This window comes from Meleagris gallopavo, chromosome 8 (assembly GCF_000146605.3).
Source record: "Meleagris gallopavo isolate NT-WF06-2002-E0010 breed Aviagen turkey brand Nicholas breeding stock chromosome 8, Turkey_5.1, whole genome shotgun sequence".
Taxonomy (NCBI): Eukaryota; Metazoa; Chordata; class Aves; order Galliformes; family Phasianidae; genus Meleagris; species Meleagris gallopavo.
This window is the reverse complement of record NC_015018.2, coordinates 12,929,289-12,943,291: the sequence shown is the minus strand read 5'-3', so window position 1 is coordinate 12,943,291 and position 14,003 is coordinate 12,929,289. Positions and strand designations below refer to the sequence as shown.

Genomic DNA, 14,003 nt, shown 5'->3' with positions numbered 1-14,003 from the left:
TTTTTTTCCTTAAAATATTTTATGGTTAATGTTAGAATTTAACATTGTGACTTCTTATCAAAAAACACTGCCTCAATAAACCATATCTTAGAACAAGGCTTTAAACATAATTAATCTAAGTAAAACTGTTTTAAATCACATTCTCTTCAATGTTTAATTCATAATTAATACAATCCCAAATACATCAAGCTCACTTCCACAAAGTAGAGGATGATCAGCATTAACTAAACTTGAATTTGTGATACCTAAAGTTATGCATTCTCCTTTCAGTCACAGAATTGACGAAAGGAGTTCAGAGATCATGTATATATATAGGACATTTTTTTAAGAACCTTGGGAAATTTTAAGGAAAGTCTAGAATAGACAAAGGACATAAGATCTACATAAATGGGAATTTACAGAATCAGTATTGAAAAAGAGCAAATACTTCCACGATCCTCTCAGATATACTAAGAAAGATAGAATATTAAAATGTAGAGTTGTCTAAAAGTTTTTTTATGATTATTATTTCCCATGTACAAAAAAAAAAAAAATCTGTCTGATTAAGAAAGAAACAGTTGAGAACTAGCTTGTGATCCTATACACTTCTATGAATATTTGTGTAAATCTTCCCATTCACAATCCCACTGTTATTCTTAGATCCAGCTGTTTTACACTCATTGCCAGATGGCACTTTTATGTACAATTCTAATCAAGTATGGTATGTGGAACAGTACGGGAGAAAAGATAGCTATTGAGCAGTAACTACACTGATACCTTTGAAAATATGAACACCAAAAAAAGCCTAACTGAAAAACATAGGTGAGCAGAACATATAAAGTAGCAAGACATGTTTTCACCTCATCATTGATCAGCTCTATCATTTCTATGTGGATGCTGAATGTTAAGGAAAAGAAATCCAATAAATGAGGTAGACTTCAGGAGATAGTGCAGTAATCAGGAAGCAAGCTATGTCGGACAAGTATTACATTTCTGCACCTGAAAGAAACAGCTCATATGTATGGTTGTGAACTGCATTTCACCCCAGAAGAGAAATCAGAAGCAGAGAGAAGAATATTCACTTCATAATCAGTTTTCATGCTACTGAAATTGCAAGAAAGAGAAAAAAGGGAGTTCTGAGTTAACAATTTAGTGGAAAATTAAGAAGGTCTTTGCTAGTGCTTTTACTGGTCATGCCAAAAGATGATTATAGGAAACAATTTTTTTTTTTGCCACTCTATTCAAGCCACTAGTGAAGTATGAAATTCAGATGTCAGGATGACAAAAGAAAAGAGGCAGTTCACCTTCATTGTTGATGTCAATAAAACTCAGAGGAGTAATTCCAAGTGCGTTAAACCACCTTTTAGAAGCAGAAAAATGAACCAAAATGGACAGAGAAAGTTGTGGAAACTACTTATGTGTGGAAAACAAAAAAGTATTTGTAGACAACGTGCTCTCTGTTGTACTGCTGCATAGCCAGCAGACTAGAGAATCAAATGAAGACTGTCAGTTTTACTCTTAAAATTGAAGCATGCTTCCATTATTTTCCCATCTTGAAGAACTAAAATTATAAACAATTTTAAAGGAAACATAAGTTGGAAATGAACCATTATTAGCACAAATGATGCTATCTTGTACAAAGGTAAATCACTTTCTTATTAAAAAATCTTCTGTATGAGTGCTATGATTTTTTTTTTTTTTGAAAGGTCTTTTATTGAAAGCAAAATTAAAGACATAAAATGTTAATGCTTTGGTTATTACCCCAAAATTAAAATAATTATGTGGGTAATATTTATAGAATCCCTCTATAAACATTTTTCATATTTAACTGCTATTGCTAGTATTGAAAAACACCACTGTCCAAGGAAACAGTATTTTATGAATGAAATGCTACAAATAAAGGAAGGAAAGTGAAACATTTCCTATCAGGAAGTGACAAGATTTAATTGTTAGGGATGCCAAGGTAGAAATTTCTCTTCTAAATGATTCTCCATTTTTAAAGGCTAAAATATTCCATTAGTTTCTAGCATGGAAAAAATGTTACATACACACCTTGTGGTACTAGGAGACAATGATTCAAGTCAGCGGCACGTGGGAAATAAAAGCATGGAGTTTACACTCCTCTCAGCTGCAATGAAATTTGTTTTGCCTGCCCGTTTTTACCTTTCTTATTCCACTACTTTAGTTGAGGGAACAATAGGTAATATATGCAGTACTGGCCTTACTGAATTCCTCAGTGTCTTTCACTGGAACTAATCATGACAAGACACAAACCACTCTTTCTCCTTCCCTCACCATCCAAGAAAAGGGTATTGTAAGCTGTTCCCATCTTTCCTGATGCTGTTTATTGTAGGCATGAAGTTATGTAGGGTTTCTTCAAGGACATAGCTGTCCATTGTGTCTAGAAAACTACTGGCAGATTAGGAAAAAATAAACCTCTGTCATTTTATTCTGGACAAATGCTTACACTAGTAGTCTTCAGTTCTGTATAGAAGACTTGATTTTTGGCACTGTACATGTGAGATTAAATGATGGCTAAGTGTCCATAGCACAGGCTGAATACAACAGCTAAAGAATGCATTGACAAGAGGAATCACACAATCACATATGTCATTGTCCAATATGCACACTAGATCACGTACAGGCTTTCTCACTTTCTCAGTTATTTTATAAAGGGGATTGCAAGTATTCCTCACTTAACACCTTCATCATTTCACACTTGACAAGATCCTAAAAGAAATTACTCTTACTAAATACTGATAAACTTAGGAATCAAAAATAACCTATTCTGTTTGACAGTTTTGACATGGATATGTAGGGCACTCTGAAGTTTTCGCGCTGTGTTTTAAAAACATCTTCAGAAAAGCTTACATGCTTCAATTGTAACATATTAAAGAAAATAATCCTCCTATTAAGGGGAAAGAAGTATTGTCCATTCTTTGAGGAATCTCACAGAAGTACTTGGATTTTTCCACAAGTTATTCCTCTCCGTTAAATAAATAAATAAATAAATAAATAAATGAATAAATAAATAAATAAATCTATCTCCAATTTTCTTGTGCTGTGCTTAGTTTATCTAGATTACAGAGGTATGGCTTAGCTGTTGCAGAAAAGGTAAGACTAAAAGTAGTTTAGAAAAAAATGTTCAAGAGCTTTGAAATGCTGTTTATACTTCAGAATATCATCCTCTCAAAATAGTAAATTCAAAATAGTAATATTTTATTAAATCACAGTTTTCTTCTTTGGACTACTGTTTTGTCTATTCCACTAGTGCCAGCATCAAGCTTGGTCTAAAAATGAGGGTGGAGGACGAATGGGACCAAAGGAAGGATATTCCTAGTTACATCGTTATCAAATCATCTCCTTTAAGGTCAAGATGAAACTTCTTATTGCCTGGCTAAAACCACAACACGGTATTATAATGTTGGTGTGTCAACACATAATTAAAAACATATTCAGATGCTTTGGAAATTTTTAGTGTTCACCTTATCTAGGGAGATATCTTTTAAATTCAGCAGGTGAAAATCTGAAAGCAAGAAACAATGCTCATGCTTCATTCAGAAGCTTTTTGTTCTATTCAGAAACATTTCTGTCATTGTCTTGATTTTTTTTTCCTGCTGCAAGCTGATTTTATTCACAAATACTCTTCCTCTATGTTTATTACTATAGTCTTGAACTTGAAAGATTCTACATATGCCCAATGAACATAAAAATTTTGCAACAGTATGTGTTATCTCAACACACAGTTTTTCCGCCAATGCTTTCTACAAATCCAATGTGAATATGTTCAATCCAGTTTATATAAGATCTTTTTCCCATCCTTGAGTTATTTGGTAGACCATGCAGTATTACAGAGTTCTTCACAATCAGGCAATGAGATCGAGCTCAGAGTTGAAGTAGATGAATGGAGCAATATAAGGACGTGTAATTGCTGTAAGAAAGGAGGGAAAGAAAAATGTACAAGAATACTCACTTTGATGAATCTATGAAGTATATTACAAGAGCACCAATACTAAGAGCGAAGACTAAGACAACCTACAAAAGAAAAGAGCAATTATAAAGAGTGTTAGAGTGAAACATTTATCATTCTACACATCGATATACACAAGCAAAACACTAGGAAAATAAATCATAAAATAACATTATTTGTATTTTAGCTGTCACTTTCTTTATGAAAACTAATCCTACTTGAATTTCAAACAGGATATATTATCACACAATGCTTTCTTGTGTTGAAAAGTAGCCACAAACAAGTTGAAGCTCTTTTCTGGGCAATCCAGTATACAAATAAGTCCTAGGTCCTAACTTCTACTGATGTAGATTCTTTAATTTCAAATGGCTTGCAATCCCAGCACGTGGCATTCAAGTCACAGCATAGCTTTTATAAAAGACCTTCAGGACTACAGTAAGAAGCTCCCACTCAGTAGTGGGTAAACTAAGAACAATGAGATTGCTCTTAGATTATACTGTTTTTTTATTTATATACATGATTGTGAAATCCACAGGTTAAATGTAAGGCAGTGTAAAATATATATATTTTCTTGGCAATCACATCCACTCAGACAACAACTAATTATTAAATAGGTTAAAATAACAGCAGATATACAACCAGAGCTCTGTGTAGCCCCATTATCCCTGCTTTAAATTTGTTGTTTTTTTTTTAAACAAACGATTTTGTTAGATATGGCATCCAGTCCTCATTAACAATGTAGAAATTGCTTTTCTGGCAAACATAGCAAAAACTGGATTAATCACATCTCCATCTGTCTCTAACTTTATTTTCTCCAAACATAAAGCCAATACAATTATCTAGTCTACTGGCTCCAAAAAATTCTCCAGTAGCATGGGAACATTTAGTTTCACATCCTACCTGAAGTAGGACAGCATAACTGAAATGTATGCACCTTAATTCTGAATTGAAGAATCATGAAGTTTGTGAATCCAATGTAACTCAGATGTCTGATATCATAAATCTGGGTTTACGTCTCTTGAACAATGCCATCCACAGGATAATTTGGAACCTGAAAACCTGGATACAATTAAGCAATTTTTATGTGCTATACCATGATTCTTCTGGAAAAAAAATCAGAAAAGATCTGTGTCTGTACACTAAGGATGAGAAACAGACGGAAAATTATCTGTCCTGAAACTTTTATCTGATTTGCTGGCCTACAGAATCAAAACGAAATGTCCTTTGGTCTTTTGGCAGCTTTAAGTAGCTGCTTAGAAGTAACATCCTTTAAAATAAACCTAGAGAATAGATAGCTCAGGACTGGAGAGTCCAAGGTACTAGTAAATGGACACGCAGCTTCTCACATTCTCAGTTGAAATACAACTTCTTAGGTCAGTAATGGCTAGAAAACACATAATCTAAACAAGCATATTTGCTAAATGAACTAATGGTGTCATTCCAGTTCTGACTGAGCAGATTTATTCATCTCTTTGAATTTCACAACTAATGTGCATTATCATGCAATTACTACTTTACAACCAAAGTTGACAATCTCAACTGTTCAAGCAAAAGATGAGCAATGAAACAAAAATTTGTTCACCCAGTAAAGGCTTTAGACCTAGTAGCTTCCACTGGAAATTATTAGTCTTCATTTGGCTAATGAACAAAGAAATTATTTCTCAAAGACTGTCTCACTCAATCCTTGAACCATTCATGATTCAACAACACCTTGTCTCCACATGAAAGAATTTGGAAGGAAATTCTGTTCCAGCTACTAATTTCTTTATAACTATTAAACTAACTTAATTTTCTTTTCCACTTCAAAAAAACATGGTTTTGTTTGCTTTCTGCGCAGATCTGTCTTTTTTTTTCTGCATACTAATCAAAATATATACGTGAAAACAACTTTTCACCTAGATTCTAGGGAAAAGGATTTTCATTTTATTAGAAAATACAAAGTACCATTTATTTTAAAGAGCAAGACACCATCAAGAGTAGAGATTTTCTTAGTAATTACAATACTTTAAGACACCTTTTTCTGAAGCTGCCATATTAGGAAGGAGCTTGACAGTCATATTGCAAGCAATACAAGAGAACATACAATTTGTCAGTTCTAAGTAGACCTATTAAAATGGTAATTTAGAAGTTTTTGTACCCGCAGCTATTAGTCAGTACTGTAATTACAATATCTGAAGCAACATGTGATCATAATTCTATATTAAACCATTGAGTTCTGCATGGCCAAAATCATCAAACTCATATATTCCAACAGAAATCTCAAAAAAATTATGTCATCACTGCAAATTGTTAAAAAATTCTATTCAACCTAAAGCTTTGATTCCTTTTCATCCTTTTTATATCTTACACTTTACAATCTTTTTTTTCTGAATGTCTGAATGAGCATTTTACCTGAGTACCAGTACTCGTTGTCTTATCTGACCCTTTATCATAGGATCACAGAACATCCAGGGTTGAAAAGGACCTCAAGAATGATCTAGCTTCAACCCCTCCTGCCAACCACTAGACCAGGCTGCATTTATAACCCAAGTCAGTCAGAACTCAGCCAAATTCAAGGAATGAAGCATGAAGCTCTTCAAATATCATTTTGCTACCTAAGTTTCAAAGTCTTAATATCTGCAGTTTTAGTGTTCTTTCATCAAGCTGCATTATTGGTCAGATGTGTACAGGTGTTTTAAGACGAAATAAATTATTAAAACCATATCAGCATCTGAGAAGATATTAATGTGGTGAGCAGAGTTTGTTGATTGTCATCTGACTATATACAACAAATTCTGATTTGCAGTGATCTCAAATCCTACATTTGTCAGAACTAAGATCCTGGGAATTAAACTGACTTTAACTCCTCATTCCTCCCATTTCCACAGTATTGTATGACAGACACAATCACAGAGTTTGGGCCTGAATCAAATTTACCATCTAGCTCCAGAATTATTTACTCTCCAAACATTTCAAGTGAGATTTGTATGTCTTTAAGAAACATTGTTAACCAAATTGCTGAAGCCCCTGGGATTACACTGCTTACATTTTTGGCCCAAACTTCTTTTAAACATAGTATTTAAATATTATCTGCTTTGAAGTACCTAATGGTGATTTTTGATCTACATTCTGTGGAATAACTTTTAAAGTAATATACTGCTATAACCATTACAAAACATAAGTATCTCCTAAACAATGACAACCAAAAAAAATTCCCAAACAGCAGTTTTGATATAAAGAATGTTAAAACTATCTCATTTAATGATGAAAATGAAATTTAAGAAACTGATCTTGGAATCTTATGGGGACCCTATGACTGTTCTCATTCTTTCAAGTTCTGCAAACTAAACTAAGAAAAGTTGGACTTTGATTTTCTATTTCACTTAGCAAGTATTAGGTCACTGCTTTCAGTCACTGCTTATTAGCCAAAGGAGACCTCTGGAACAAAACCAGCATAATTTTATACCAGCATTGCATTTTCATTATATACAGTCTCTTAATAATCATCAGTACGGTGCTTAAATAATGTTTTACGGATCCTGGCTATATATTCTCCCAAGATGCTTAAGTAATTTAAATGTTCTGTGACAGTTCATATTACTGGCATTAAAATGTAAATATCTAAAGAATATTTTGTAAGAAACTCCACATTCCCATGCTACTCCAGAGACATAGTACAAAACAACTACACCATTCCCCTATTGTAGAGTACTGCATTGTACAGTATTGTAGAGATGAAAGTTTATTTCCTCTTTTCTTATTTCAGCACAGACACCTGGCATTACAATTCATAATGTCCCCCAGAATCAGGAGAAAATGGAATCTTAAACTTCATTTTTAGCCCACTGGCAGAGAAACACACTTTTTCTTTGCTAAGTGAGACATCAAGATGAACCTGAACATGCCAAGTGTTTGGGAGAAGTAAGGCCTAAATCAGGTTAAATTATATAATAAATCCTTCCATGATAAATAAATCCATTTGATAAAATCTCAACTGCAAAAGTTTTTAGCTGTATTCCTAACGACAAATGCTGAATGCAACCAGGTTATTTTGAATTTAGGTCCTTGACATATTTTTTTGGGAGCCGATGTCTATTTATGAGAACTTATCTTTCATGAGAAGTACAAACCTAGACAGACTGATATCCCAAACCCACAATAACTGGAACCTACAGGAAGAAAAAAGCTTGCATGCATGTGAATTATTGCCTCAATTGTTAAGTAGGCCATGGGGAGAAGCTTGCCGGCTCTGTTTATTATTCCAGTGCATTTGGCACAACTCTTCAATTGCTACACATCTATTATAGCTTTTCTCTGGAAGGAAAGAATCTTTTAATTTATAATAAATTACTGTTTGTTTAAGACTGAGAAACACGAAGTCATATGCTAGCAGCTACACTGAGTACTTAAAGCATTGAGTTAAAAATAAACATAAGTCTGATTAAAAGAAGGGGTGAATAAGCATGGAATAGTTGTTGAACATCCTTAAATCTTTCATTAAAAACAAAATAAATCCAGCTAGTTTAACAAAAGCATACAATGCCTATTTTAAGCAGAAGTCAGAGAAAAAGCAGACAAAAACCAATTAAAGAAAAAGAGTTTTGCTCTCCACTACTACTGAGTTGCCCCCGAAGAACTTTGCTCTGCTGAGATACTTTATTAATACTCATTAAGAACAACCACAGAAACTAAAAGAAAATAAGAAATAAAAGAAGAATAAAAAAGGACATTTTATAAGTGTATAGTAACACGAGTTGCAGAGAAAACATAGGCATTCTGCAAATGCTATTAGAATTGAACCCATGATAACAACAGTGGGGCTCAGCACACTTTCCAGGACTAGGGCTATATAACAAAAGGAAGAAAATGATGATGATCCAAGGAGTGGCACTGTTTCTCCAACAACTGCTTTGAACTACTATCCCAGTATCACTGAAGAAGCATGGAAAGGCTGTTTACATTAGAGAAAAGAGAAATAATTGTTACATACACAGTAATGGGTAATTTAAAGATTTTACACTGGGAACACTTTATCGATGTCAGTCTTGCAAGGAATGCACCAGAAACAACATACCAAATATCTGGACTGTTTCATACCTTTAAATAGCAGCCTGTGTTACTAAAATTACTAATGAAGTGTAAGTACTACAAGTGCTGTCCTTGAATTACATTTTGGTACGTATAGCTACAAGTAACACTTCAGTCCATTACCAAACCTACAAAAGCTATGAATTCATCTTGAAAGACCATCTTTTTTGTAAACGCATATCAATGATAAATACCTACACAGAGGTTTCTGGAAGAAAAAAAACACGTTGAATTTGTTGTTTCCGAAGAAACCAGCATATGCATTCTGTGCTTTTTCCACTGTGTTTGTTCCAAGATAGGTTGTTTCAGTGTAAGAGAGGCAGAAGGACAAGATCTGTTGTATATGCTATGCAGTAGGTAGACAGCAGAAGTCACTCGACCATCCATTTAGAAGTTGCCCTGAGGGCAAGTACGCCAATCCCTGCCACAAGAGTCATTTTGACTATTTTGTTGACTTCTGCAATACAGCCCTTTTCTCTTCCTTGTCATCAGAGTAAAAGCATACTTATCATACTTTATCTTCTTTTGATTGTGAACCATGTTTTCTTTTCTGTGATGACTGAATAGTCTCGGAGCTAGTGGATGTTGCATGACATTTCCATTCACTACATCCATTATTTTATTTTAACATAACATTTATAGAAGACTAATAGAATAAATGGCCTCTAATAAACTCTTGAGGCAGGGATGGTGGTGGCTCTAAATAAACAAATAACTTATTTCATGTTTTCTAGTTCTTCAGTCCTTATTTTGTCTTCTCATGACAATCTATTTGTACATTGCTCCTTCAGAAATCTGTCTGAAGCTCTTAATATTTGAAGGTTAAATTATACACCCTTAGGCCTATTGTACTGCTTATAATATATTACATTGTTCTATTAGCATTTATATTTTGAATTAAGGAGAATATGAATTATTTCTAATGACCACAAAGCAACATCCTGGGATAACTCAGTTTTGAAACTCTAAGTTTGCATTAATAACATGCCAATAGCCTGAGGTTTTGGCCTAATTTAAGAGAAAATTTACATGCTTCAAACATCAAAACAAACAGCCTTTGACCAGAAAAAAATGAAACACGATTGTATTCCTTTTATAGATACATAGAATTTGTCTGGTTCTGTTAGGAATGGAAACGTGTATTTCTAAGGATACAACAGCTGCAAGTTATATTTCAGAAGCAGAAATTACTTAATCCTTGTTTTGCAATCCAAGCATCAATTTGCAGACTCTAGGATATGCACGAGCATCTTTGCAATTATAGTGGTGTAACAAAATACACATGAAGTAAGACTGTTTACTGTAAGATAGGTTCTCCAAAAATGAGTGTTCTCCAGTCATTTTTGGTAGCACTTCACTAAGATTTATTATTATTATTCTCTTTGGACATATCACAGTTAACTAAAGACACTAAGTAATGTTTAATACAGTTCATATTAGTTCATCCAGCAGTCTTCAGAATTTTATGATTTGTCGAGACAAAGTGAAATTTGTATTTTTAAAACAACCAATAGAAAATTTCTGCTTAGACAGTTTCAACTGTATTCTGATACCAGGAGTAGAGGCGGGACTATATCTGAAATTGATCAGCAGGACATAGTACCACACTCTGGATGGAGCCATACATTGAGCTTTCTCCGGGCTGAAACATTTTGCCACGTCCAGTCATTCTGCTTCCATTTTCCTATCTGTCCCTCCCAGACCAATACATAAACAATTGAAATAATGAAGGCAAAAGAACAAAATATTAGGAATACTACTCTTTCCACCATCAACTCTGTAAGGATATGAATTCCCAGGTGCTCTTGGGAGGTCATTCTATGTCATTCAGGTTTCCAAGGTCATCTTGTTATCTAAGTGTGAAATACTGGCTGCTTTGATCCACCTTACAAGACCAAATGAGGATAAAGCAAGCAAATGAGTGGTGAAGTCTGTGAATATGAGGAAGTTTAAAGTCATGAAATAATAAAAAGACAAAAATAAGAATCTAATTATCCCTTCCACCAATTAATAATAAATAAAAATTCAAAAAATGATTCTAAGAAGTTGGGAAGTTTCTTATCATTTACCTTGTATTCACAAATATGAAGAACAGATTTTGCAGCTAATATATTCCCTGTAAAAGAGCCATACTTGCTGGAACATAATCGTATGAAGAGCTAGCAGTGATATATGCATATGAATACAGCCAAAGTGCAAATTCTAGTCAGCACCTGCTGCTGACAACAGGATACATACTAAGTGCTATGAATCTTAAGGGATACATTTACTGAATAGTGTGCTGGCTCATAAATCCATCTTTGTGGCTTATTGATCCTATTCTTTTGCATGCAGAAGTGGCAGACAAGTTAAACTAAACATTTCTACTACTTCTTTCACTTTGAATACTAGACAGGATTTAGAACCTAGTTCTAGAAAGAATTAGGTACCTCCAAATCAGAGTGACCAACCTCACATTTTAGGGAAGTCAGAAAACATTTGAAAACACCCAAGTCTTCTGAGTCAGCATTTTCCAACTCTTAGTTTTGAGTTTGATTCAATTAAAGCACTAAAGCTAAATTCTGCAGTGTTGATGACCACATTATAATCTTCTCAGAAACCCCAAGTCTTGCAAATGTTTGCTTGCAAACTCTTTCCTTTCAATTACACTACCTGCTTTATTACACAGTAAAGTTCACTACAGGTCTATTAAATTATATGCTAAATAAACAAGTCACCAGCATGCAGTAAAAAGGGTACTGGAAAATTTGGCAGCTTTATGAGATCCACAATACAAATTTTGCTCTTGTTCAGCAAAGCTGAAATAGGCTTACTGTTTAACAAGAAGACCGTAAGTTTACCCAAAAGGGGTATGGATCAATAAGCAATAAGGTTGCAGTGAATTTATCTAGGCAAACTAATAGCAAGGATATCATTTTAAAAATAATACTGAAACAGCAGTAAGGCAGATCAACATGATCATAAGCCATCAGAAAAATTGGTTATTATTCCTAGTCCTGCTACTCACTTGCTGTGAGACTGACATCATGTTACTTTACTTCTCTAGGGTTCTGTTTGTCCCTCTTGCTTTCATTTTGCTATGGACTTCTGAGTCCTCTGAGACCTCTACTGCAATTATAATAAGAAGAAGCCTGAGTAGAACAATATGTAAATCCATCAGTACTGTCTATAACATCAAAGAGTCTTTATTTAGTCAAAAGTTTTATTTAAATGGAAAGGCTTCAGTATCCCTTTTTATGATAAACTTCTTGTCTTTCCTGTATTACAGTTTAATCAATTAAGACATTACCTAGTGTTGTAGGATTTTAACTTATTCCTCACACTAAAATTATGTATATACTGAATATCTCTTTACAGTTCATATTTAATGAATTCCTTTCATATGTTTTTGTAATAGCTATAATAAACAAGAAATCTAGAAACAAAATTGCTGGGAGAGAAATCACGTATAGCAAATACAGAAGAGTTACCAACATCAACAGCTCCAGTGTATTGCATTTGTACATCAGAACAGTAATCTGACTATTATCTGAACATACATACTAAAGGCCTGAGTCACTCTGAGCCTGCAACTGTTCACAACTGTAGTAGTTAAGACAATATGCCTCTGGGAGTAGGATAGGTGACAACTCTGAAGAAAACAAAACAAAGCAAACTAAGAATCATTAGATTGACCGTCTTAATGCACTTCTGTTTTACACACACAAATATATACACAGATTCTCATTTGAGGAAGAATCTTAAATATCTTTGTCATATCCTGCTCTGTACATGCATTCTAATATTAGTTTGCATTTCAGCTTTATTTTTCTTTCTTTATGCCAACTGGCTTCTTCCTCAACTTTTAGTGACATATTGACAATAAAATGAAATTTTCTGCTTAACCCATAAATTTGAAAAGACTAAGATTTTCTAATTAGAGAAAAAATACAAGAAAAAAGTCCCATCTGTTAACAGTGTGGTGTAGTTTGAAGTTAATTAGGTTTGCTGGGAGAGTGCCTGATGATATGATCAATTAAAGTACATACAACTTTGCCAATTTAGTATTTAATTTAATTAGTCAAAAAAATAGCGGTACTATTACAGTGTGCTCTAGAGATAAGCGTTGAATTTATAGCATTACATGTATGTATATTTCCTCCAGTATAAGAGATTTTTCCTCCTGATTACCTATCAATTATCCAAATCATCCCCCATTAATATGAACAAAAGTCAAAATCACTTTTCATATGACATTAAAAGCATAACTCACACTGATCTCCAGTTGATGCATGACTAGCTTTACCATCACACTGAGCAAAAGAGATATGTCTGTAACAGGTCTCATTTTGGTTGGTAACAAGTTTCTCATAGCATGACTGTAGCTAAGAGCTGCCAGTGAGCCCTCGGCTACAATGGAAATTGAAAGTTCTTGGCTTCAGTAAAACCTAGTAAAATTTATTCAAGAAAAAAAGCTAAATGAAGAAGAAATGATCAAATAATCCATATAAATAAAAAAAAGAACGATAGTATCTGCAAATGAATGAAGCCTTGTGTTCATTGGTCAAGTTCTACATTAAGTCTGGGAAAAACCACAGCTGATTCACAGTCTTCATAGACAGATATAGGTAGCCACCGACAATGTGACTTTTAATTTAGGCCATGATATCTTCAGAGATTTGCATGAGCCCACTGTATCCCACTTCACATGGTTTACTCAGTAATCAGGCATAGCTCATGCTCAGTCACACTTGTAGCCCTCTTTTGGAAATTAAATAAAATATCAAACACTAGACATCAATGCATGGAAATTATTTTCAGTAGGATGGGAGAAACTATTGGTGTAGTTGAACAACACAGTAATTATGAAAGACACCTTTGCAAAGATTTATTTTATTTTCACTTTAGCACATTCTCTTTCTTCTGGCACAGTTTGTCCCTCAGTCTTTTGCTGAAATTGACCTTTGACTGATATCCACAAGACAAATCTCTTATACCAATCTTCTTT

General features: G+C 33.9%; 1 protein-coding gene across 13 annotated transcripts in view; it reads right to left on the bottom strand.

Moving 5' to 3' along the window:
• The window catches only part of KCNMA1 (potassium calcium-activated channel subfamily M alpha 1), a 445,366-nt gene that overhangs the window by 234,175 nt on the left and 197,188 nt on the right, over window positions 1-14,003 (bottom strand). For all 13 annotated transcript variants that reach the window (XM_019617570.2, XM_019617571.2, XM_019617572.2 and 10 more), the window contains one exon: window positions 3,953-4,014. In XM_019617570.2, coding sequence (XP_019473115.1) covers window positions 3,953-4,014 — 62 coding nt within the window. The remainder of the gene's footprint in view (window positions 1-3,952; window positions 4,015-14,003) is intronic.